This window comes from Augochlora pura, chromosome 11, assembly GCF_028453695.1.
Source record: "Augochlora pura isolate Apur16 chromosome 11, APUR_v2.2.1, whole genome shotgun sequence".
NCBI lineage: Eukaryota > Metazoa > Arthropoda > Insecta > Hymenoptera > Halictidae > Augochlora > Augochlora pura.
The window spans coordinates 15,997,432-16,016,284 of record NC_135782.1 but is presented as its reverse complement, the minus strand read 5'-3'; the positions used below and the strand labels follow the sequence as shown (position 1 = coordinate 16,016,284).

At 39.4% G+C, this 18,853-nt stretch overlaps 3 protein-coding genes across 4 annotated transcripts; 2 read left to right on the top strand and 1 right to left on the bottom strand.

The window, feature by feature from the left end:
• The first annotated feature begins 42 nt into the window (after window positions 1–42).
• On the top strand, window positions 43–2,526 carry LOC144477267 (periodic tryptophan protein 1 homolog). The gene is made up of 10 exons (XM_078194866.1): window positions 43–243; window positions 416–474; window positions 553–665; window positions 744–923; window positions 995–1,277; window positions 1,355–1,513; window positions 1,584–1,692; window positions 1,763–1,853; window positions 1,926–2,162; window positions 2,235–2,526. The coding sequence occupies exons 1-10, from the start codon at window positions 181–183 to the stop codon at window positions 2,399–2,401; spliced, it is 1,461 nt and encodes a 486-aa protein (XP_078050992.1). The 5' UTR covers window positions 43–180; the 3' UTR covers window positions 2,402–2,526.
• Rybp (ring and YY1 binding protein) lies at window positions 2,493–6,305 on the bottom strand. The gene is made up of 3 exons (XM_078194867.1): window positions 5,805–6,305; window positions 5,088–5,566; window positions 2,493–5,009 (listed from the first exon to the last, which is right to left on the bottom strand). Exons 2-3 carry the CDS (start codon window positions 5,262–5,264, stop codon window positions 4,671–4,673), a joined length of 516 nt encoding a protein of 171 aa, XP_078050993.1. The 5' UTR covers window positions 5,265–5,566; window positions 5,805–6,305; the 3' UTR covers window positions 2,493–4,670.
• Window positions 6,306–7,623: 1,318 nt separating this feature from the next.
• On the top strand, window positions 7,624–18,494 carry Nclb (PWP1 homolog no child left behind). Of its 2 annotated transcripts, none has more exons than XM_078194254.1 (12): window positions 7,624–8,239; window positions 8,448–8,576; window positions 8,663–8,848; window positions 8,919–9,070; window positions 9,140–9,485; window positions 9,568–9,697; window positions 9,760–9,948; window positions 10,032–10,321; window positions 10,403–10,716; window positions 14,255–15,630; window positions 16,221–16,342; window positions 16,405–18,494. In XM_078194254.1, the coding sequence occupies exons 1-12, from the start codon at window positions 8,237–8,239 to the stop codon at window positions 17,899–17,901; spliced, it is 4,734 nt and encodes a 1,577-aa protein (XP_078050380.1). In that variant the 5' UTR covers window positions 7,624–8,236; the 3' UTR covers window positions 17,902–18,494. The 2 variants fall into 2 exon arrangements, with proteins under 2 accessions (XP_078050380.1, XP_078050378.1); XM_078194252.1 differs by having other exon boundaries at window positions 10,400–10,716.
• The last annotated feature ends 359 nt before the right edge of the window (window positions 18,495–18,853 follow it).

Genomic DNA, 18,853 nt, shown 5'->3' with positions numbered 1-18,853 from the left:
TCTAGACAAATATATACGCTGTGACTATATAATCATAATGATAACGATAACAACTATACTCAGAGTTGTATAGTGATATTACTAGTGGGCACGTGTGTGTTGAAATTGAATTTGGAAAGACAGAACTTTAATGCAACATAAGTATTGTTCTAAACGTTGTTTCAGACATATAAAATCAAAATGAATGTTATACCGTGTATGACTTGGGTGAAGAAAGGTGTCGCAGCTAAATATCCCGTGAAGGTTAATAATTTAAAATAAATTTTGTAATAAAATAAAAACCTTCAGTTTTATCATAAATCTATCCAATGTATAAAATTTTTGCATTACATTGAATTACGAAAAATTTTACAGCTTGATAAATTTTCTATATATTTAGTTTTTCGTATTGCACATTTTATTGTAACATTTACAGGTCGAATTGACGGCGACGGAATTGAAGAAAATATTAGAGGAGAAACAGTCAGAGTTACAGTAAGTACTTTGCACATTTCTATTAAAAACATTTCGATATATGCACTTGTATATATCTAATCAATCTTATCTTTAAAGTGCTGAAGCTGAGAACGAAGACAATGATGGTTTAGAGCAGAAAAATGAGACTGAAATGGAATCTGGCTCTGTCCAACAGGATGAATATGGTTTTGACAAATATGATGAAGAATGTAAGAGAAAAGCTTTACGTATTATTTATTTCATATAAAAATTGTTTGATGAATCATTTGATTTTCTCTGATACCCAGCTGGTAACATACATTGCTCCATTGGTAACATCACAACATTCAATGACTATGGGAAAGATCCTTTAATAACAAAGGATGATGATCATGATTCAGAGAAAGAAGATGATGATATAAAGAGCAATGACAACCTTGTGTTAGTAGGACATGTCGAAGGAGATTTCAGTATCCTGGAAATATATGGTAATTGCACAAGTAATAATTGCGTTTTGCGAAGAAATTTCACATTTTACATGGTTCTCAATTATTTCCAGTTTACAATGAGACAGAAGACTCTTTCTATTGTCATCACGACATATTGTTACCGTCGTTTCCGTTGTGTATAGAATGGCTCAATTTCGATCCTGCAGAATCAAAGCCAAGTAATTTATGCGCGATTGGTAGCATGACTCCCATTATCGAAGTATGGGATTTAGATTTAGTAGACTGTTTAGAGCCAGCTTACAAACTCGGGCGCAAGCCGAGTAAAAAAAAAAACATAAAACGGATCGGACATAAAGACGCGGTCCTCGATTTGGCCTGGAATCAGAATTACACGCAAGTATCTACTAGAATTTGAAGTTGTGTACTTCAATATAAATAATAGTACACTGTAATGGGTATCTTTCTCACAGGCATGTGCTAGCTAGTGGATCGGTCGACCAAACTGTCTTATTGTGGGATTTAGAAAATGGCACACCTGTTAATAAAATTAGCTCTTTCAATGAAAAAGTTCAGTCGTTGAAATGGCACCCAACAGAAACGCATCAATTATTAACAGGCTGTGCGGATAAGTAAGTTCTTGATGTATTCAGGTCGAAGCGCTATTCGAATGTATTTTAAAGATTCACTTTATCTTTACAGAATGGTTAGGTTGTTTGACTGCAGAGACCAAACAGTCATAACCTCTTGGGAGACGTCGGGAGAAGTAGAAAGAGTATTATGGAACCAATTCGATGCCAACTACTGTATAGTTAGTATAGCGCGTGATAATATTTTTATTTCAATAACAAAGCTTTCACGTATTGATATTTTTATCGCAGGCGAGCACAGACAACGGTCACATGCTGTATTTCGATATCAGGCAAAATAAACCAATTTGGAGTGTAGATGCTCACGACAAAGAAGTCACAGGTGCTTGTAACGATTCACATATAGATAATGCAATGTGTAAGAATTAGAGTATTATTTATGATATGATTTCAGGTTTGACTTTAAGTTCATCTTGCCCCGGTTTCCTTGTTACCACGGCAAACGATGGCGTTATAAAAGTGTGGGATATCGTTAAACACGAGGAGCCGTCTTGCGTTTGGGAGAGCAAAGCTAATATCGGTGCTTTATTATGTCTCGCGTCGAATCCAAACAATCCTCTCACTTTCTCCGTTGGTGGCGATAACAAGTCGCATAATCTCAGAGTATTTGACTTTGCTAAAATAACGACAGGTAAGTTTTGCGACGTAAATAGATATACATTTAATCGTTTTCACGTTTTCATGTAACATATTTTGTGAATAGTGTATGAAAGATTTCAAGATAGGATACCGAGAAGCGACAATCACAATGAAATAATGGATATAACAGATAATGTAGGATCGATAATGCTTAGTAACGGCAGCGGGTCCAATACCACGTTCGAAAAGAAGACGAAGAAGAAATTCAAGAAATCTCTGAAGTCCAAATGACAGACTCTTCAACGTTAAACTCTTTCGAAGACTGTAAATAAAAAGTACTAAGCGTTCTACTATATTTTGTATGGTACTTGATACAAATAAAATTTTCCAACAAAAAAATCACGCGACGAAGAAACACACAGAAAGTTCCTTTAATTCCTTTTCTTAAAACATTTAATTTATTTTTTTTCTTTTTTTTTGTAATAATATAATGTTAATCCCAACAGTGTTTTTCGAAAGTTTTACAATCTGTACAACATATTAATTTTCTAATCATTTACAACACACACAAATCCAATTTTTTATTTGGTTTTTAACATATTCTTATACGATGAAGGCAATGGGTACATATTTTTTTGATTCGCATTAATTCAATTACCGCAAGAATACGAAGAAATGATTCGAAAACTGAAGTATTTAACATTCACTAAATATCTACTGTATCGTTAAAATATGGTTACCCGAATTGTACACAATAAAGTAACAATTTTAAGACTATTATATCGTTTCGAAGTGATGCTTTAATAGAATTTGAAGGTATCATTTACCTGATCGTCAAATTTTTCTCATAAAACTAGTATGTACACGCAAATTATTTATCTAAGAATAAACGAGACAATTTACATAATTAAACAGAATAAAAATAATAAAACGTTAATAAAAACCGATATCGTTTTTAGTATAAATCGGACATTTCTTTTATAAAAGATTTATATAATTATAATCCCGATGATATTTATGAAATACTATTCACGAGGTTGGAAACTTGTTATCCGAGTAATGTTGTACTTATGTGTAAATATTTTGCAAAAAGTATTGTTCACTTTCGGAGTTACGATGCAGATCGTCAATTTCATTAACAAATTAATTTTCGTATTTTTATTGTAACTGGCATTACTAACCATTTGAAAATAATTATTTATATGACATTTTGTAATTTTATACACTTATGAAATAATCCCGTTATGCTCTGGTCCTTACAGTCAATAACTTTTTTACTTTGTGATTCGATTATGGTAATAAATATAATTATTACCTGGTAACGTAAAATATTTAAAAATAAATACGAAATGAATTATAAATCACAGTAATTTACAGTGATTTGGGCAGTTACTAATTATGTGCCAGCTCTGTAGCATTAATGGTCATTTTATAATAAATACCAATGTTAAAAGGAAAGTTTCCCGCTGCGGTGCTTCATGATTTAGTGATATTACTAATTACAGAAATTAATATTTAATAGATTGTTTCGGTATTGTTTACACTTCGTTATATAAAATCTATATGTTCTGACATCATTTAAGTATACTGTGTAAAGTGTAAATATCTTTTTCCGATGTGTTTGAATACAATAAATTATATATGAACGATCGAAATTAATAGACACTCTTATTATAAAATCAAGTATCCTCTAAAATTTATAAAACCGTGTTATCACTTTATATTACTATATGTATCTCGATTGCAAAATCTTTCACGTGTATAAATTGGAAACGTCTGTATGATTGGTATCGATTTGTTACCAAGCTGTAAAGCTTACAATAAACGAAATTCTCGTACATAGATAATTTTGGAATGGGATAAAGGTATATATATGTATACATATACGTACCAATGCCAGTTTCTGAATTCACTGTCACAGTAATTATTAAATAAACAAATTAAATAACTCACACATAAATGAGTCGATTAAAACATTCTAATTAACAATAATCTTACAACATGCTTTCTGGCAGTGGTGTTATAGATTCAATGAAAGTCGTATGCGGACATTGTTATGTCAACAATGGATATATAAAATTCCATTTTGTCGTATTAATGCAAGTAACTGCACTTGTTACAGTCGACACTATGTAAATAGAGTAAGTAATATCCGAAGTTGCACAAATAAGATTATCTAAGGTATTGACATTAAATATTAGAACGCGTAATTTAGAATACTCTCAAAGCTATGGAATAAATAACATTAAGTACAACTTCAGCTGATGTTCTCTGTATATGAACTACATCATCATCGTTATGAACTGGTAATTTTGATGTCTCTACAAAACAACGATACATGACCGCAAGTCTTATATTACATTGAAATCAAAGAGTTCAATGATTCCACTGATAGCATAAAACGTCTGACCTCATTGAATGTTATATAACCTGCAACACATGGAAAAAAAAAGTAGTTGCTTCTGTCCACAAAATGTACCATAGTCCATAGAGATTGACGTACATTATATAATATATTAATTAGATTAATTCATACACATATGTGATACAGCGCGTTGAGCTAAGCATCAGTTCCTATGTCCAAACTTCTAGAGTCTTGATTAGAATCATGTTGGCTTCCATTCTCTGAGGATGCACTGCTAGATAAACCAGACTGATCGGAACTTTTCTTCACTTTTGGCTTATACTCCGTAATTACGACAGTAACGTTGTTTACTGTCACTTCATTGGTTTGAGCTGTACTGCGATCTATATTTTTAAGGCGAGGCGGATGCCTATTTTTCCGTCTTGGCTTGTCCAATTTACGATCTTTCTCCTTGCCGCTGGTAGCCGTGCTGCCGCCGCTACCGCCTTCCTTCTTCCCTGGCTTCAATAGTGGTACATATTGTTGCTGTGCAACCTGTGATACAGAACGATCGTGTTATTTTTAATGAGCAGAGAGAAACGGTACGCATTGTGTGATTCATAAATGAACGACCTGCTGCGCCACAAGCTGAGGATTTATGCGGGGTTTCCGCGTAGAGGTTCCTTTACGGACGTCACACATGAGGCACTTAAATGCTTCTGCTGTATTTCTATATGTGCAGACACTGCAATCCCAATAGTTTTCTTCCAGAACCTTCGCCTGACGTTTTCCACTTCCCGAATGGTTCATTGTTCATGAAAGTCAGTTGTAGAACACTGTACCTTCTCAAAAGAGAGTCCGCCTTCCCGCGCGTGCCTTCAGCCTCATTAAAAATGATTTTATGAACACTGGGTACTTTACGACAATAAGATTGCTCCGGTAGAGCAAGAATAAAGATATGCAATAAAGTTAATTCAGAATTGCCTAAGACAATGGTCTGTGCATCAACTAAACAAGACAAATAGCTGTCGAACGTATTCATCTTTACTATACGGGCTATCTAGATCCGTTCTATGTATCATTCTGGTGTACATTTTTTTCTCAAATAGTACCTGAAACAAAAACAAGACTCCAGTCAGTTTAACAATTAACATTCACGATCTCACAATTCGGATATATTATTATTTAATTGTTGCTTAACGTGCACGCGCCTGCGTGAACGCAATCGTGTGCAACATATTATTTAAAAAAAAAAAAGAATCGCGCATCGATTTATTTGAAAAAATCCTTAAATAGAATTGATTGCGCGGCGGGTCGACAATTAAGCGATTGTTTATTCGAGTGGCTTACCGATCGAAAGTGCCAGTTTATGGAACTTTTCTTCTCGTCTCGAGGGTTATCCGTCGTTTTTTTCCCCGTGCACTATAAATTTGCAACTTTCCCAACGCGGAGAAAAACTCGATTCTCCCATTAAATATCCATGGTGGGTTGCAACTTAAACGAGCCTAAACCCGCAAGAGAATCGCGCGCTCCTGATAATGCAACGGCTCCAAACATTCTTTCTCTTAATGAAACAGATGGAATTCCTGACTTGCATATAAAAGCAGCATTATTGCACGTACACGACGTTTCTCTCCTTGACAGTATTATCGCCGGACCTTCGTATACGTACACGGTGCCCACGCCGGAACGTTCACAGTCAGGATATCTTCTCGGTTTTTCGTGTCATCGTGAAAAATGATCGGTTCGCACGGGGAAAGTTAGTAAAAAATCAGCCAACTCGAAGATATTGACAAACAATCCACGGCGCTGTTCCTCTATCGGTCGAACAGCGGAATGTTGAATGTGGACCAAAATACTGTTCGCTTTGGCAACATTGCACACGGTAATGATGCACCCCCCCCCCCCTACTGGAAAGGTTCCTAACTAGTTAAGTGTGCACACGACATTCCCTCTACAGCATCTCACGATTCGATTGTAACGAACGAGACGCTGCAGAAAATAGAGGAGAAGTTTTCCACGACTTCTGATTGGCCGCGACGATACTGCCCTCGCAGATCAAGCCTTTCGTTTAAGAAAAAGATCGCCACCCATCTATTTCTATCGAATGAAAAGAAATTATTTATAGTTCATTCGATTGGAGAAGGAATTTAAAAATACCGATGTAGGATGCTGCTAAACTCGTCTTGGAAATGATGTACTTTTTAAGCCTATATTTACGAAATTATTCGAACAAGTTGTTTACTTTTTAAAGATCTAGGTTACGTATTAGGAAGACATTACGTGATTTGGAAAAACGATGCAAATTATTTTACAGATGTCGAAGTAATTGTTAACTTACCACAATCTGTGTGAAGACTAAACATTCAATTTTACAGTAGAAATTTATGATTTTGGGAAAGGAAATGGAAAATATGACAAAGAAGCAGAATGTAGTAGAAATTATAAAGAATTACTGGCACTTATGTTAGCGTTAGATTTATTAGCAGATAATTTACACGATTTCTTTGAAGAATTCGATACAGTATATAAATAAAGTGAATAGTCTACGATGCTCGGCTTACAATAAATTAGCAAAGGATATTTCGTAATGGACGGAAGAAAGAAAAATTCGTATGCTTACATTTTACATCGTGTCATTAGAGGATAGGCAAAGATACAATGATTTTTTGAGTTTTTATGAGGTCTATATAAATATCTTGATAATATTAACAAAATTTATATCCACTAGCTAGTTCAAGTCTAACTGAATAAATAACCCTATCAATCTTAACACTGCTCCTGGAGCACAAACTACCATCATTCAAATATCGAACATTCAGAGAGTTGCAATATCCGAGTACATTAATTGATAAAGCTAATATCAATTTGCTGATAAGGCAGCGACTCTGTCATGAAAAGCATCAAAACAGCGTAAAATTGGATTTTCGAATCACTGCAAAGACTAATGCCGAGATAATAAGAAAATCTTGTTCTATAGCCGTCATTTGTTTTTTTTCAAGTTAAATTCTACTCCGAAAAGAAAAAGATTTCCGACTTCCTTTGAAAACTCGATACACATCGAATGACGTCAAACGAAACCCGTTCACGTTAGCAATGTCTCTACTCATCCTTGGTATCGGAATGCGTGACCGAACGACGGGGATTCAAAACGCGACACTAGAGAAGTTTCGACACGCAATGTTATGAAGAGGAACGTATACACCGTACATGTACACATATTTAACGATAGTTTAAATGCTTTAACATACGCTAAATATTCGGCTAAATTGTGTTCGAACGAAGCGATAACAAAGGAGGAGGAATTGATAGTTCTACCTGTAATACAGTGATACGAATTGTAAAATACATTTGATCGAATGTTTTGTAATAAATGATTTATATCGAGAGAGAGAGAGAGAGAGGGGGCGAGAGACTGTTCACGTAAATAGTGTTCGTTCGTCTCACGGAAACGTTGTTTTATTAAAAATTTATGCTACCTATTCGGCTTGTTTTTTCTTTTTTCATTGTATTCCCATTTATATTGACACGTTGACAACTGTTCCGCGCGAAACAGGGAACTCCGTGGTTAAAGTCTTACACCATTCCTGAAACTTTCCTTTCGAAAGGTTTGAATTAAATTATACGGTAGATGTCACAGCACCGAACACCGTCTCCGATAAATCTGTTCGCGGAGTGGGAGTTTTTTTCTATTGTTCGGTTTGACAAAAAAATATCGAATACATGTCAACGTAATTACGAGAGAAAATAACAGCTCGTCACGTTGAATTCGACCGGCTGGCATGGTACGTTGTCCGATTGTTTACTAGATTTAACAATTACTGCACCAAAATTAATTTCCAGGTTAATAAATACAAACAAATCATAGCTTAATTACCTGTTCCATGCACAGGAACAGTGACAGAGCCCTGTGTTGTTAGTCAATTGTTCAAGCATATTGTAAAGTTGTACCAGCTGCAGTTGAAATTATTTGTATAAATTGTCACGTTGCAGGACGTATCAAATGAGATGGACAAATCATGGAATCATCCATGGACCACAGAAGAAATGAGAAAGAAAAGAAGAGAATGGAGTTTGGCAGGCGATGTCGGGCTTCTCAAGCATCTCCAGCAGTTTTCTGAGGTACCGTACGACTCTGCAACGTATATGTTACTTGAAAACAGCTGTACATGTTGCACTGTAACCAATGAATGTGTTATTTCTTACAGAATCTAGTATCAAGAACAAATAAAACTGATGAGGCACTAAACTCATTGACAACTCAGCTGAACGAAGCAGCAATACTCATAGATAATGTTACCAATACATCCCTCGCTTTGGCTAACACCCAATTCATTGAGAGCCGTGTGCAGGAGGATGATATAGAGATTGAGAAGAAGGAAACATTGGTTCAGGTGATACATGCTTATAAAACACTTTAACCTTTCGAGCTGATGATATACTCAAGCTGTGATTAATTTGTAGGAGGCCAAGAATAATGATGTAGCAACTGCTGATTTAATAGCCAGTGTAAGCGAAAGCATAAGGGAGGGTCTAAACATAATGGACATGAAGTATAAGAAAATGGAGTTTGTTGATAGCGATAGCGAAGAAGAAAATGATGGAGTAGTACTAAGGTGAATAACTTGATTAAGTTAAAGCTTTCTTCTGAACTTACCTTGCAATATTTTATAATGAAATTGTAGTGTTGTACTGGGGCCGAACGATCCATATCAAGATCGGCCGTTACCTTATGTTATTGGTTCTAAGCAGTGGATGGATTCAAGCAAAATCGGCTTAGAAAGTAGCAGCAGCAGCGAATCGGAACAAGTGGACGAAGAAGAAGAAGAAGAATCGGAAAGCGGTAACGACACCGCAACGCTCAGGGGCTATAACATACACGCTAAACCAAAGTCAGACATGTTGGTTGGTTCGGATTATGGTAAAAGGACCGATCTAACGTATATGGACATCGATAAACTTGACGTAGTTAGCCAAAATAATGTGTACTCTGCTTCCGAATCGATTACACCCAATGATAACACGCCAAAGGTTTGTTTGCGTTTCAGCGTAATGTTTATGTAGTTCCTATTTTATACGTAACGATGTTACAAATTATTCGTACGTCATTTAGGTACCAATATCGAACAATGTAACGCCGAACTTCGCAGAAGAATTGGCCAAGCGATTAGGTACAGTTCGGCAAGCTGAGAAACCAGTGCTTGTAGACGATAAGAGCGAAGCATCGATAAATCGTTATAAAGGTACTGGAATAAACTTAATCCTTTCTTCATTGAAGTATGTTGACCGTTGCCATACGTTTCAGACGATTTATTTACACCGGATGGGGACGAGAACGCCTTCAGCGAAAAATCGAAGAATATATTTACCGGCAGCTCGATCCTGAACGACCAAGCATCCGAAAACTCGTGGAAAGAGAAACCTGTTATCAAGCCGTACGAAAATAATATTATACCAGCTAGCATCGATGTACCACCTCCCATTAGCACAGTTTGTAAGCTCCTTACCATTTTTAAATTCTTCACAACGCGGAACAATGTATCCCAACGACGCGATCTGATGATAATGATTTTTCAGCGACCAAACCAAAGTCGGCGATCGACGATCTTTTCGGCGACGTAGACTCTGAAGATTCCGACGATATTTTCTCCCCGAAAAACACGAGCAAGACGATCGCGAAACCGAAACATTCGAACAACAATAATTCGAACGCGGAAGCTGCCAAGAAGAAATACTTGGATATCGTAACACCGCCGATCATGGCAACGAGCACGCCGGAGACCAACGCGAACGATAACAATATATTTATGGACGACGACGAGGACGATCTGTTCGGTTCATCAAAAAATCCGGTGCAAAATAAAAAAGTAAAATTCGAATCTGTTTTCGTTTGTCGAGTAAGCTTCGCTCCGTTAAGAACATTTACCAGATGTTGATCGTTTCAGCAGCCTGCCGGTGGAGTGTCTATACTTGGTAACATATTAACGTCGGACATGAAAAATAAATTGTCGAGTAGAATAATGCGAACCGAGTCGTCCGAATCGTCCGGCAGCAATACGCCGCAGAGACGCGAGGCCAGCCAGGAGTCCGCCCGTGAAGGTTCACGGAACACCCTTCCGAACGACAACAATGTCAACGATTGGAGTTCCATCGTTTCGGGGATGAACAACGCGGAGAACGTGACCGGTTCTTATAGCAACAACAGCAGCGGGATATCGATCCAGCCACCGAGTGTTAATAATATGGAAAGTTATAATGCAAGGTAAGTGCTAATATAAGTACTTAAATCCTCCTCGATTTTCGTACAGGCCGAGTCGCGCGATTAGATCAAACTGAATCTCGAGTTTGATTAAAGATCGAGATTTATTTCACTGATCTGTCACGCGATGTTTTTATGAACAAATTTTCGTCCTTGAATTATTTTTTCAGCGATAGAAGTAATTATTTTAAGGGTTCGGTATTTTTATACAGATCGGGCAGTCGTGATTAATCTGTAGCAGATAATGAAATTTTCTACTTTGTAGAATAGTTAATTTTTTATACAATTTTAATCAATTTTAATCTATTTATAATTTCGTCTATTTTCTATAGAATTTTAATATTGATTAGATGATGTTCTTTGCCACCTTTTCAATTGATTCAACTGTTTATTGTTACATACTAACAAATATCGTTATACTATTTAATTATTTAAGAATTGTAGATCCTGATCTGTTTCTATACTATTATTTCGTCTCATATTAACAGCTAGAATTTTAATCTGTTCTTACTGCTTTTTTAAAAAATATAACCTTAACATAATCGATCGAATACGTAAAGAAATTAATTAACGTTGGTACTTAAACTTACGGTTTTAATTTAATTTGGTTTTCGATATATCTAACCTAAATACGACACGATGAAATTGTTAAATTAACGATTGAATTATTCCTGCTTTATATAGTAATGCTTATTTTCTGAAGATTTATTATAAACATCTTTCGTAAGATGCAATTCTATGGTGTGTAACGATAAAAGCTTAAATGAATATTTACAAGGTGGCAAAGACATTAATTTAATATAATCGATACCAAAATTGTCGATAAAATAACATATGAACACGTGGTAACACCAAGCGGTAAGACGTTCAAACTGGATGATAAAAAGTTTGGCTACCATAATTATCGACGAAATAAAAAACTAACACGTGGTAACACCAAGCGGTAAAACGTTGAAACTGAATGATAAAAAAGTTTCACTAACAGTTTGAGCGTTTTGCCGCTGCACGGAGTGGCGCTATTTTTACGCGTAAGCAGCTGATGATTCGTGTCGGATTTTGCATTGCAACATATACAAAGATCGGCAAGAATTATCTGTTTCGCATATTTGAAATAACAAATATACTCATTTTTTTGAACATTTATGTACTTTAAAAATAATCTTGCAACCTATTAATTATTATTTTCTAGATAAAATGATAAGAAGAAAAAAATAGGGAAGATAGTTTACTTAGTGCTTACAAAATATAATAAATAATATATTTCGAAGCCGATAAATCGTTCAACTTAAAGATTAGATTATTTTCGATTACCATAAAAAGTATCCCCAGAATCATACTTCCTGACTTCGTATTAGCGATATATTAAAAAACATGTTGTCCTTGGCCATTCAATGGCTAATGCAATCATACACAAGCGATAAGAAGTCCATATATGTACCTTGCTCCCACAAGTTTACTTCGATAAACAATCTCTGTTGTTCGACCATAAATGGCTATAATCAAAATCATCCGAAGATCATAGTTTTCCAATATGTCAATGTTAACAATAACCCTGCCAAGTTAAAACAATAGTCCCCTAAATCTTCTCAATAGTTCTCGAAATCTATTTTCCAATATCTATTAGACTAAGTACTGATTAGATTTGATTCGAAACATTTATTTATAGGATATTCGAAGGCGCTTAAAACTGTACAAGAAAATAATAAGAATGAACAGAGAAATATTTCCAAATCTCATTTTCCTGGCGCGATTCTTTCCACTCGATACGATGAAATCTTCGCCTTTGGTCACAGCGGATCAGCTGTCGGAAAATAACAAAACATATCGGCGGATTCATTTGCGCCCGATTAGATAACCGTCCAGTTGTCTTCGTCCAGAATCCACGATCTCCGGGAGCGGCGATTGTCTCGACCGCGGCTTACTGGCAGTAAACGGTCGAACAAGTACGCGTGCCAAATACTTAAAGTGTCATTGAATCGATGATCCAAACGTTAGTCATCCACCATTGCGTTGCAACGATTGCACGCCGAGTAAACACGAGGGGCCCAAGGCGAGCTCCTTCAGTTGAATAGCATCTCGTCCGGTATCAGTATCCCGCGCGCGTGCTGTCCATCACCGCTTTCAATCCCAGCCCGCTGGATCATGCGTGTCGTCGAACAATAAACCGTGCTGCAGTGGCATATCCGGAGCGAGTCTCCTTTTTCTGCTTTGCGAGCCATCGAATCACGGATCTTTGGACACGGATTTCTTGTCTCGCAAACGGTCCAGCGTTCTGCTACACCGTGCAAGACGAACAGCTGGACGAAGACGCCGCGATAATTGCACAGCTGACTCAGTTCCGTTTCGTTTGCCGTCGTGATTGCCGCCGCGACGACGTTTATTTCTTAACTTATTCGAACAGTGCATCTTCCTTCTTCTATGGAAAAATTGTACGGCTCAGTTCGTTTAATAAACAACTGTCGATGCAGCTAGGTAGGATCTATTGTTTCGATCTAGTCACCATGAGTCACCTGGACAAACGTGTTTTGCCTTTATGATAATAGTTAAAAATAGATAAAGTAAAAAGTGAAGGAAAAAGGAAAGACACAGATTTTATTTGTGGTTAGAGTTAATAATTGAAGAGCAGCGAATTTAATACGAATTAATCGCTGGGGAATATGAATTAATTACCCGCGATTTCCAACCGCGATCGGGTTACGCGTAAATTGTACTTTCAGCCGAGCTTGCGGGATGAATTATTGATATTTGCAGATTTCGATTGAAAAGGCAGTTTCACGCCGTTTCATGGACACGTGCCGGAACTATGATAATGTTTTAGTTTTGCGTAATTTCCTGCACTTGGTGTCACGTTTTCAACTTCGTGCTGTCCTCGCATATTTTTCCATTATAGCGAATACAGGGAATACAACCTTTAAAATCCCTCGACTATGAAAAATGTCTTTTATCTTATTTTAGATTTTCTTTCGCTATTTTATAGCAAAATTCAAGAACCGCGTTCGATTGTTAACCTCTTGCACTGTGACTAGTTAGCGAGAATCATAGAGTGTATAACATACAAGTGTTTACTTTATAGTAAATCATAAGATGTAATATAGGGAATATATCGGAAAAATAACTCGACTATGAAAAAGTCTTTTATTTTATTTCTGAATTTATTTCGTCATTTTTAGGAATAGCATAATTCAAGAAAAATATTTTATTATTAATACGTTGCACTACGCTAGTTAATAAGAGTCACAGTGTGTATTAGCAACAAGTCTTTACCTTGTAATAAATTATAAGATTTAATACAGGTTATATACCCTAAAAATACCTCGACCATAAACACGTCTTTTATTTTATTTTCGATTTTCTTTCGCTATTTTAAGCAATAATAAAATTTAAAAAAATTTGGGTTATATTGCACTACGACTAGTTAGAGTCACAGTGTATATTACCTACAAGATTTTACCGTGTAATAAATCATAAGATCGCCGCTCTAAAAATGCAATAAAACATAAAAGCCACGATCCGTTATCTTACAGCATCTGTCTCTTTCCAGCAACACCAACTTCCTGCCGCCGATGTCCTCAACCCGACTGAAGTCCGAGGAGATTTACCGGGAGAGAGTGGCCAGCGACAGCCTGTTCAGCGCCCGTAGCCGCAACAACAACAACCCGGTCTCTTCGACGAGCAACCAGGCATCGGAGCAAGCATCGGAGGAGCCGTCGTCGACCGTCGAGAACGACGTGTTCGAGAACGAGGAGCTGTTCGGACCGCCGCCGTTGCCAAAACCGGACCCGAAGCCAAAATCCAAAGTATCGTTCCCGTTCGACGACTCCGACTCCGGCGACGAGCTGTTCTCGACGACCAGCTCGGGCTCCAGGTCGCAGAAGAGCACGGACTTCCTGACCTCTGTGCCCCAACTGTCGGATAAGTCAAAAGCGGCGACGCAGCGGCGTGGTTTGTTCGACGAGGACATCGACATCTTCAACAGCAAGGACTCGCCGGACGTCGACATCTTCGGCATAGTGCCGAAGAAGGAGGCGAAGGAGGAGGGCAGCGGCCCCTCGGCGAGGAAGCTGGCCGACGCCGTGGATGATGCCCTCTTCGCGAGGAGCATCAAGGACACGATGCCGAGAATCGACGGTGCGGAGAAGCAGCCGAAGAAGATCAGTCTATTTGATGATGTGGAGGACGGGGATGACGGGGATCTGTTCTCCACGAAGTCGATTAAGAGCGAGAGTAGGATTGAGTCGAAGCTGTTCATTAGCGACGACGACGGAGACCTGTTCTCCGTGAAGAAGCCCGAGAACGTGGAGCAGCCTAGTGAAATAAGTAGCACGAGGAAGGAGCCTGAAGAGGACAAGTCGAAGGACGAGAGGAACGGTCTGTTCTCCAGTACCATCGGTTCTCATGGATTGATCTTCGAGGACGACGACTATGATGACCTTTTCAGCACCAAAACGACCAAAGACACAGATCTCTCTGCGCCAGATGACAGTCAAGTTGAAAAAATAGAGTCAGTCGCCTCTGAAGAGGTCGAGTCCATTATTACTGAAGACAGTTCAAAGATAAACGTCTCAGATGCTGGCAAACTAGACCAGAAAGACACTCAACAAGCGACTACTATCGCTCCAGAAACCACAGAGGTTGAACCGAGGCGGAGTCCGCCCAGATCACTGGACATTCAAGCAACAGTCTCGTCGTCCCAATCTCTGGATAACAGTCAAGCTAATAGGAGATCGGTCTCCGGGAAGATAAAGAATCTGATGGGCAAGATGGGCGACTTGAAGATACTCTCACCTATGGATACGCCGCCGCTTTGGAGGAAGGGTGAGGAGAGGACCGACGACGACGACAGCGTCGCGGACAGGGACAGCGACGACGGCGGATGCGTCAGCACGCAGGGGCATAGTTCACCGCCTAGTATATCTGGTAATTACTAGATGTGTTGTTTGGGCAGTGTACTGATACTAGAACTTGCTGTGATATCGTTTAGCTTTGATCCAAAGATACATGGTTCATTTTATTGTCTTCAGAAGCGTTCAGAGTAAATATGGGTGCAAATAATGTTGAATAGCAATGCATTTCAATCATTTTGATATTGAGAGTGTCGTAAACACAGTTGGATAATGAAAGGAGTTTGTGGTTTTGGAGTCTCAGTGGTTTAGTGTATTGAAATGTTGCCCTCGCTATAAATTATTGGTACAGTTTTTATATATTGAAAAGTATATGGAGCTTGTTTCTTTTATATTCGATAAAGAGATCAGTCTTTTTATTATTCAATGAAGTGTTCATCTCTTCGATATTCAACACAAAGTTCATCCTTTTCATATTAAATATAGAGTTCACTTCTTTAATTTTTGAATAAGAATTCTTTCATATTTACTAAAGAATTGAAAGAGTCAAATTAAATAAAGAATTCATCTCTTCTATATTGAATAAAAAGCTCACCGCTCCCATATCACTAAAAATAAATCTGCATCACTTAATATAAAACATTAACCTTGAGCATCTGTTTGCAGAGGACAGCACAGCACAGAAGCAATCGCTGCAGTCGACGGTTTCCGGTGGCAGCAACGTAGAGAGTGCCATCAGCTTCGACGAACCCGCTCAAGTGGAAACGTTGTCCACGGCCGCGTCGAAGGTAATTATAACGATCGCGAAAGCACTCTCAACAATCACCTAATCTTCTCTATGGGATTTCAGACGCGAGTGAGAATCCAAGCGAAACGCCGGCCTCAGAGTAGACACGCGCGGAAGTCCGCGCTGAGGCATAGCGGAATCGACTTCGACACCGTGGACGTAGGCAACAATGCTCAGGAAGATACTCATAGATCGAATACTCGTCATAAAGAGCCGACAGGGTCTTCGAACGCACCGCAAATCCCGGATCGTTTAGCCTTGTCGGGCAACGATGGTCACCATCGTCTGGGCGACCCGAATGCCTTGGCCGCGGACGAGAAATCGGAGCTAGGCAGCATAAGCAAGGAGAGTTCGATGAGCGCGAACAAGTATACGCTATTGTCGCCGTCCACCGACGAGGAAGACTTGTTCGATGTGCCGCCGGACTTGCCGGAGGACCCTCAAAGGGAAGACACGCTGTTCGGCAGAGCGCCGATTCTCTCGCCGGTCGACAGAGTGCTCGTCGAGAAACCGGTGCCCAGTTTCAAGCCGCTGAAGGACACTCACATCAAGACGATAGAGAACGCTGAAGCGACCGTAGCCGAAAATGTAGATAACGAACAAAGTAGTAAGGTAGCAGAAGTCAGTAGCCACGCTGCCGTAGCACCTGTAGTTCCTAGCTCGGAGAGGCAGAAGGAGGAAGATGCGGAGTCGAAGGAGGTGATAGACCCGCTTAGGGACAGCAGTCACGATCCGTTGAAGGATCCTAGCCAGCTGTTCGCCTTCGTCACTAAGACGCCGTCTCCGGAGATGGGCAAAAGCCTGCTGTTCTCCGAAGACGACAGCCTCTTCTCCACCGGCAACAAGAGGCCTTCTGTAGACCAGACGAAGAAGCCGATACTGGACCTGTTCGCCGACGACGCCGAGGGTGATCTCTTCTCGACGAGCCTGGCCAAGCCGGTGAAGAAGCCGCTGAAGGACACCAAGATCAGTTTATTCGACGACGACGGCCAGGACGACGAGGACGACAGCCTCTTCGGCCCGGTGAAGAAGCCGGCGAAGTCCGAGCCGGAGAAGAAACAGCAGCAGCCGGCACAGAAGCTGGCGAACACCGAGCTGGAGAAGAAACAGCAGCCGGTTCAGCAGCCTTCGAAGAAGATCAGCGTGTTCGACGACGGCGACGACGACGCGAATCTGTTCTCGGAGCAGCCGGAATCGGCACAGAAGTCGGAAGACGGTAGCATACAGGAACAGCTGTCGAACAAGGAGATCTTCGCGGGCACCGGGGCGTCCGTGAAGACCTCGCACATCAACGACATATACGCTGACCCTTCCACTGCTAACGACGACATCTTCGCGTCGAAGGCCACCGCGAAGAAAGTCGTCGCTATCTCATCGCTGTTTCCCACGGACGACGACGAGGACGATGGTAATATCTTCGGGAAAAAGCCCGCAACCAGCGAACCACCGAAAGCTGTGGAAACGAGGACGGCGACCGTGAAGAAGGCGATCACCAGGGACTTGAAGAAGACCGCGGAGAAGATCAGCGAGGACCCATTGAGCACTCTATGGGACGATTGAGCAGCGTCGTCGTTCACGATATGTTTTACTTATGTTCGTCTTTTGCCGTTTCCCGGCTTGATTTCGGATCATAGGAAATTTAATGTTATCGGGAAACGACGTGTATATGTGTATAAATTGTCGAGCGATAATGAACAATGCGACGGGGATGACGCTCGTCCGCTTTCGTTTATTCGACTCGCTAGGAACGGTTTCCAATTTGATTTGTAAAGTACAGCGCGAACAAAGATATTTTACTCTATTTTTCCACGGGAGCATTTCGTCTGAACGGAGATTTAGGGATCTCGCATCCGAGACTACTTCATTTCACCGTCGAGAACAACGAACAAAAGGATGTCGGCTATCAGAGATTCCACGGACTTCGCGGGCAGCAATGATCGAACGCCAAATGGGAAAACCGTTTAGAGAATTATTTATTGAAAGGGTTAAGAGAATGGAGCGTAGCTTACTGTTCACGGCGTAGATACAAATTATTCTATTTTGCATAATAAAGACGGCAATGTAAGCGTTACCTGTGCAAGATTGGATCCGCAACGTTCGACCAATTTAGCGCGATCAATCTGCAGGCAGTGCAATTTTGCGAGTAGATGTTATATTTCGGTTCTAATCGTTTGTTTACGAGGGTTGCCTTTAATATTTCGGGATTAGAGAACAAAAACAAATATTAATCATCGAAAATCACTTTATTGTTTTTCAAAATATTCCCCATGAAGATCTATACACTTTTGCATGCGTTTGAACCAATTGTCGAAGCACTTTTGCCACTCTGATTGAGGTACATATCTCCAAAACATGCATTCTGAATGCAGCAACCGCTTCTTCAGGTGTCGAAAAACGTTGACCTCTCAGTTTGTTTTTTACGTACGGGAATAAAAAGAAGTGATTCGGTGCCAAGTCAGGACTATACGGCGGATGACTCATCAAATCGATGTTTTGGGTGCTCAAAAATGCA